General features: G+C 52.3%; 1 protein-coding gene across 1 annotated transcript in view; it reads right to left on the bottom strand.

Annotated features, from left to right (window-relative positions):
* The window catches only part of LOC118404539 (mucin-22-like), a 14,581-nt gene extending 9,143 nt beyond the window's left edge, over positions 1–5,438 (bottom strand). The window contains exon 1 of the mRNA XM_035803685.1: positions 54–5,438. Coding sequence (XP_035659578.1) covers positions 54–5,438 — 5,385 coding nt within the window. The remainder of the gene's footprint in view (positions 1–53) is intronic.
* Between the last annotated feature and the right edge of the window lie 1,852 nt (positions 5,439–7,290).

The following is a 7,290-nucleotide window of genomic DNA, read 5'->3' as shown; positions in this document are numbered from 1 at the left end:
GTCCTTAGAAACGAAATCTGTGTAATTAATGCGGTGGGTTCTGTGGTTGTGACTGTTATTGTGGTGGGTTCTGTAGCTGTAATTGTTGTGGTGGGCTCTGTAGATGTGACTGTGGTTGTGGTGGGTTCTGTAGTTGTGACTGTCGTCGTGGGTTCTGTAGTTGTGGCTGTTGTCGTGGGTTCTGTAGTTGTGACTGTTATTGAATTGGGTTCTGTAGTTGTGACTGTTGTTGTGGGTTCTGTAGTTGTGACTGCTGTTGTGGTGGGCTCTGTAGTCGTCGCAGCTGCTGTGCTTGTTGCTGTAGTGGTTGCAGCTTCTAATGTTGTTGCTGTATTCGTTGAAGCTGTGGTTATTGCGACTGTGGTTCCAGATGTTGTTGTTGATGCTGGAGTTGCTATAGCAGATGTGACTTGTGTTGTTGTCGTTGCAGCAGCTGTGGTAGTTGCTGGAAACGTTGGGGTCGTTGCAACTAATGTAGTTGTAGCTGCTGTGGTTATTGTTTGAGTCATGGCAGCTACTGTCGTCGTTAAAGCTTTTGTGGTTCCTGTTGGGGTCGTTGCAGCTCCGGTAGCCGTTGTAGCTGTTGTAGTTGTTACTGGAGTCGTTGCCGCTAATGTAGTCGTTGTAGCTTCTGTGGTTGTCGCTGGAGTCGTGGCAGCTACTGTAGCCGTTGTAGCTGATGTGGTTATTGCTGGGGTCGTTGCAGCTACTGTAGTCGTTGTAGCTTCTGTGGTTATTGCTGGGGTCATTGCAGCTAGGGTAGTCGTTGTATCTTCTCTGGTTGTTGCTGGAGTCGTGGCAGCTACTGTAGTCGTTGTAGCTGCTGTGGTTGTTGTTGCTGGGGTTGTTGCAGCTCCTGTAGTTGCTGTAGCTGCTGTGGTTGTTTGGGTCGCTGCAGCTACTGTAGTCGTTGTAGCTGCTGTGGTTGTTGCTGGAGTCGTGGCAGCTACTGTAGTCGTTGTAGCAGCAGTGGATGTTGCTGGACTCGCTGCAGCTACTGTATTCGTTTTAGCTGCTGTGGTTGTTGCTGGGATCGTTGTAGCTCCTGTAGTTGCGGTAGCTGCTGTGGTTGTTTGGGTCGCTGCAGCTAATGTAGTCGTTGTAGCTTCTGTGGCTGTTGCTGGAGTCATGGCAGCTACTGTAGTCGTTGTAGCTTCTGTGGTTGTTGTTGTTGTTGGGGTCGTTACAGCTCCTGTAGTTGCTGTAGCTGCTGTGGTTGTTTGGGTCGCTGTGGCTATTGTAGTCGTTGTAGCTTCTGTGGTTGTTCCTTGGGTCGCTTCAGCTACTGTAGTCGTTGTAGCTGCTGTGGTTGTTGTTGGTGTTGTTGGTGTTGTTGCGGCTCCTGTAGTTGCTGTAGCTGCTGTGGTTGTTTGGGTCGCTGCAGCTAATGTAGTCGTTGTAGCTTCTGTGGTTGTTGTTGGAGCCATGGCAGCTACTGTAGTCGTTGTAGCTTCTGTGGTTGTTGTTGGGGTCGTTGCAGCTCCTGTACTTGCTGTAGCTGCTGTGGTTGTTTGGGTCGCTGCAGCTACTGTAGTCGTTGTAGCTTCTTTGGTTGTTGCTTGAGTCGTGGCAGCTACTGTAGTCGTTGTAGCTGCTGTGGTTGTTGTTGTTGGGGTTGTTGCAGCTCCTGTAGTTGCTGTAGCTGCTGTGGTTGTTGCTGGGGTCGCTGCAGCTACTGTAGTCGTTGTATCTTCTGTGGTTGTTGCTGGAGTCGTGGCAGCAACTGTCGTCGTTGAAGCTATTGTGGTTGCTGTTGGAGTCGTTTCAGTTCCTATAGTTGTTGTAGCTGCTGTGATTGTTGTTGGAGTCGTTGCAGCTACTGTATTTGTTGTAGCAGCAGTGGTTGTTGCTGGACTCGCTGCAGCTACTGTAGTCGTTTTAGCTGCTGTGGTTGTTGCTGGAGTCGTGGCACCTACTGTCGTCGTTGCAGCTGCTGTGGTTGTTGTTGGAGTCGTTTCAGCTACTGTAGCCGTTGTAGCAGCAGTGGTTGTTGCTGGGGTCGTTGCAGCTAATGTTGTCGTTGCAGCTTCTGTGGTTGTTGCTGGAGTCGTGGCAGCTTCTGGAATCGTTGTAGCTGCCGTGGTTGTTACTGAAACTGTTGCAGCTAAGGTAGTCGTTGTATGTCCTGTGGTTGTTGCTGGAGTCGTTGCAGCTACTGTCGTCGCTGAAGCTGCTGTGGTGGGTCCTTGTGTCGTTCCAGATAGTGCAGTTGTCGGTTCTGTGGAACGCCCTACTGTGGTCGGTGCTGCAGTCGAGCTCCCTACTGTTGTCGATGCTGCAGTGGAGCCCCCTACTGTTGTCGATGCTGCAGCGGAGCCCGCTACTGAGATTAGTGCTGCAGTGAAGCCCGCTACTGTGGAGGAACCCGCTACTGTTGTTGATGCTGAAGTGGAGCCCGCTACTGTCGTCGGTGCTGCAGTGGAGTCCGCTACTGTCGTCGGTGCTGCAGTGGAGCCCCCCACTAATGTTGGTGCTGTAGTGGAGCCCGCTACTGTCTTCGGTGCTGCAGTGAAGCCCGTTACTGTGGTCGGCGGTACCGTGGAGCCCGCTACTGTTGTCGATGCTGCAGTGGAGCTCGCTACTATGGTTGGTGCTGCAGTGGAGCTCCCTACTGTTGTCGATGCTGCAGTGGAGCTCCCTTCTATGGTTGGTGCTGCAGTGGAGCTCCCTACTGTTGTCGATGCTGCAGTGGAGCCCATCACTGTTGTCGGCGCTGCCTTGGAGGCAACTACTGTGGTCGGTGCTGCAGTGGAGCCCGCTACTGTTGTCGAAATTGCATTGGAGCCCCCTACTGTTGTCGGCGCTGCCGTGGAGCCCGCAACTGTTGTCGGTGCTGCTGTGGAGCCCCCTGCTGTGGTCGGTGCTGCTGTGGAGCTCGCCACTGTTGTCGATGCTGCCGTGGACCCCGCTACTGTGATCGGTGCTACAGTGGAGCCCGCTACTGTTGTCGATGCTGCAGTGGAGCCTGCTACTGAGGTCGGTGCTACAGTGGAGTCCGCTACTGTTGTCGATGCTGCAGTGGAGCCCGCTACTGTGGTCGGTGCTGCCGTGGAGCCCGCTACTTTGGTCGATGCTGCAGTGGAGCCTGCTACTGAGGTCGGTGCTACAGTGGAGTCCGCTACTGTTGTCGATGCTGCAGTGGAGCCCACTACAGTAGTCGGTGCTGCAATGGAGCCCGTAACTGTGGTCGATGCTGCAGTGGAGCCCGCTACTGTTGTCGATGCTGCAGTGGAGCCCACTACAGTAGTCGGTGCTGCCATGGAGCCCGCTACTGTGGTCGGTGCCACAGTGGAGCCCGCTACTTTGGTCGATGCTGCAGTGGAGTCTCCTACTGTTGTCGATGCTGCAGTGGAGCCCACTACAGTAGTCGGTGCTGAAGCGGAGCCCGCTACTGTGGTCGATGCTGCAGCGGAGCCCACTACAGTAGTCGGTGCTGCCGTGGAGCGCGCTACTGTGGTCGGTGCTACAGTGGAGCCCGCTACTGTTGTCGAAGTTGCATTGGAGCCCCCTACAGTTGTCGGCGCTGCCGTGGAGCCCGCAACTGTTGTCGGTGCTGCTGTGGAGCCCCCTGCTGTGGTCGGTGCTGCTGTGGAGCTCGTCACTGTTGTCGATGCTGCCGTGGACCCCGCTACTGTGATCGGTGCTACAGTGGAGCCCGCTACTGTTGTCGGTGCTACAGTGGAGTCCGCTACTGTTGTCGATGCTACAGTGGACCCCACTACAGTAGTCGGTGCTGCCATGGAGCCCGTTACAGTGGTCGGTGCTGCAGTGGAGCCCGCTACTGTGCTCGGTGCTGCCGTGGAGCCCACTACTGTGGTCGGTGCTACAGTGGAGCCCGCTACTTTGGTCGATGCTGCAGTGGAGTCTCCTACTGTTGTCGATGCTGCAGTGGAGACCGCTACAGTAGTCGGTGCTGAAGCGGAGCCCGCTACTGTGGTCGATGCTGCAGTGGAGCCCACTGCTGTTGTCGATGCTGCAGCGGAGCCCACTACAGTAGTCGGTGCTGCCGTGGAGCGCGCTACTGTGGTCGGTGCTACAGTGGAGTCCGCTACTATTGTTGTTGTGGAGCCTGCTACTGTTGTTGATGCTGCAGTTGAGCCCACTACTATGGTCGATGCTGCCGTGGAGCCCGCTACTGTTGTTGATGCTGCCGTGGAGCCCGCTACTGTTGTCGATGCTGCAGTGGAGCCCTCTACAGTAGTCGATGCTGAAGCGGAGCCCGCTACTGTGGTCGGTGCTGCATTGGAACCCCCTGCTGTGGTCGGTGCTGCAGTGGAGCCCGCTACTGAGGTCGGTGCTGCAGTGGAGCCCCCTACTGTGGCTGGTGCTGCAGTGGAGCCCGCTACTTTGGTCGATGCTGCAGTGGAGTCTCCTACTGTTGTCGATGCTGCCGTGGAGCCCTCTACAGTAGTCGGTGCTGAAGCGGAGCCCGCTACTGTGGTCGATGCTGCAGTGGATCCCGCTGCTGTTGTCGATGCTGCAGTGGAGCCCACTATAGTAGTCGGTGCTGCCGTGGAGCGCGCTACTGTGGTCGGTGCTACAGTGGAGCCCGCTACTATTGTTGTTGTTGTGGAACCCGCTACTGTTGTCGATTCTGCAGTGGAGCCCACTACTATGGTCGATGCTGCCGTGGAGCCCGCCACTTTTGTTGATGCTGCCGTGGAGCCCGCTGCTGTTGTCGATGCTGCCGTGGACCCCGCTACTGCTTTCGATCCTGTCGTGGAGCCCCCTGCTGTGGTCGGTGCTGCAGTTGAGCTCGCCACTGTTGTCAATGCTGCCGTGGACCCCGCTACTGTGGTCGGTGCTACAGTGGAGCCCACTACTGTTGTCGATGCTGCAGTGGAGCCCGCTACTGAGGTCTGTGCTACAGTGGAGTCCGCTACTGTTGTCGATGCTGCAGTGGAGCCCGCTACGGTTGTCGATGCTGCAGTGGAGTCTCCTACTGTTGTCGATGCTGCCGTGGAGCTCTCTACAGTAGTCGGAGCTGAAGCGAAGACCGCTACTGTGGTCGATGCTGCAGTGGATCCCGCTGCTGTTGTCGATGCTGCAGTGGAGCCCAATACAGTAGTCGGTGCTGCCGTGGAGCGCGCTACTGTGGTCGGTGCTACAGTGGAGCCCGCTACTATTATTGTTGTGGAGCCCGCTACCGTGGTCGATGCTGCAGTGGAGCCCCCTGCTGTGGTCGGTGCTGCAGTGGAGCATGCTACTGTGGTCGGTGCTGCAGTGGAGTCCGCTACTGTTGTCGATGCTGCAATGGAGCCCGCTACTGTTGTCGATGCTGCCGTGGAGCCCGCCACTGTTGTTGATGCTGCCGTGGAGCCCGCTACCGTGGTCGGTGCTGCAGTGGAGCCCCCTGCTGTGGTCGGTGCTGCAGTGGAGCATGCTGCAGCGGAGTCCGCTACTGTTGTCGATGCTGCAGTGGAGCCCGCACAGCACATTATAAAATATTTCGAAGTTGACCTTACAACACCCACGTTTAGGACTGGTATAAAGTACCAAATACAATAGTTGTGAAGTGACTACTTGTCAGAAAGATGAATTACGGCATTACAGAGAAAGACGTTATATAATCAACTAGTCTTAGATTCATATCATTATGTTTTCTTCGAAGGCGGATAGATGGCAAAGGTTTGAATTACCATAAACGGCAAACAGCAACAGTCCCAATTCAAGACGACCTAACGTTGTAGTCATCTTCATGTCTATCAAAATTTGGTGCCTTGGTGTTTTGTTGACTGACCGGCCGCTGGTCTACACAAGTCCTGGAAGAAAGCAATTAACGTCAAAATGGCAAAACTTCCTTCCCTCTTATACTCACCACAACAGAACTTCATACGTCGTGCAAATCTGCTTCTATCTTTTGGCCGTTTGGCGGCAAACAACCTTGGCTCTTGATGCTGAAAAGAGCCAGCGGAAGCCGACATATTTCTAGTTCAAAGTCAACGTCTGATACACGGTGAGTTTGTACACAACGCGTTTTTGTGCGTAATATATGTGATGATTAAAGAAAACATTTTAGTTAGTAATGCAAAGGTGGGATGTACCGGTATAACATTATGATCAAAGATGATAGATATGATAAGTTGCTAATGCTACAAGCAAAAAATGTGTTTGTGTGTATATGATCTGTTGACGTTCTGTTGTGGCGTCAAATGGCCTAGTGGCTTTGCTAGCGGACACGAGATCAACAAGTCACGGTTTCAAAGGAATATATCCATTAATTGTGCAAATGTATTCCTATTTTGCAAATTAGTATATCATTTTGTACAACATTGCCTAAGTACTTACATACCAAAAATCATGAACATTCGTTTTTCCTTTCTTGAGTTATCCTCTTCAGACGTTTGGTAACCATAGGTTATTCAGAACACAAGATAGCAACACAGGAAGTTACGCTGCAGTACCAGGGGAAGCTGCTAGGGTGCCCTAAATCTAATTATTACCAGCTTTAGTCACACCCTACCAACACACCAAGTATGAAACGAATCCACCCAGCCATCCAGTGACTTATCTTTACGCGCGGAAAATAAATTCTGTCTCATAATATACCTATCCAATTCTAAGAATTCTTGCCAAACGGACACATACTGTACTATTAGGCTAGCCCCTGAGGCGTCGTCAAAAATTGTGGCAGTGAAAATGCATTGCCATCGCGACGGATGTATCAAATTGTACATTGGCTGATGTTAATGTGTTTTAGTATTCGCCTTTTATCCTATGGCCTGGCTTTATCTATGAAGGTTGTTTAACACGATGAATGTTTGTAGGGTACTGCTGTCAAGGAAAAAAAAAACGGTCTCCTGTGTGTGGCGAGTGTCCTTGATTTCACATTTTTTGTTTTTATGCAAGGCAATCGAGAGAAAAGGCCCGACATCGGTGAAAACCTGCAATGACCGCAGGTTAAAACACCCCCCCCCCCACCCCACCCCCCCACACACACACAACAAGATTGGCAATAAAAACATTATTGCAATGGCGACGATTGTCTTTTACAGGAGCTGCGGGTTCCGAGACAACATCTAGCTTGTCTTGGTAATTGAAAAGGGGTATGAAGGGTATAGAGCAGTCTATATACAAGTACAAACTTGAAGTAGATATGAACCCTTCCTGAAAATAAGGACATTAAATGTTATACTTGTGACGGAACAGCATCTAAAAACATTGTAACAGCCACACACTGTTTTAGAAAACAGGTACACATAAGGAATTCTCTGAGGATTGTAACCACAGAGATAGCAATCTTCTTTGGTTACAAACCGTCAGCTAGTCTGGACTAACTATCTCTTGAGT

Source organism: Branchiostoma floridae, chromosome 17 (assembly GCF_000003815.2).
Source record: "Branchiostoma floridae strain S238N-H82 chromosome 17, Bfl_VNyyK, whole genome shotgun sequence".
Classification (NCBI taxonomy): domain Eukaryota; kingdom Metazoa; phylum Chordata; class Leptocardii; order Amphioxiformes; family Branchiostomatidae; genus Branchiostoma; species Branchiostoma floridae.
Note: the sequence above shows the minus strand (reverse complement) of the source record. Positions and strands in the feature narration are given on the sequence as shown.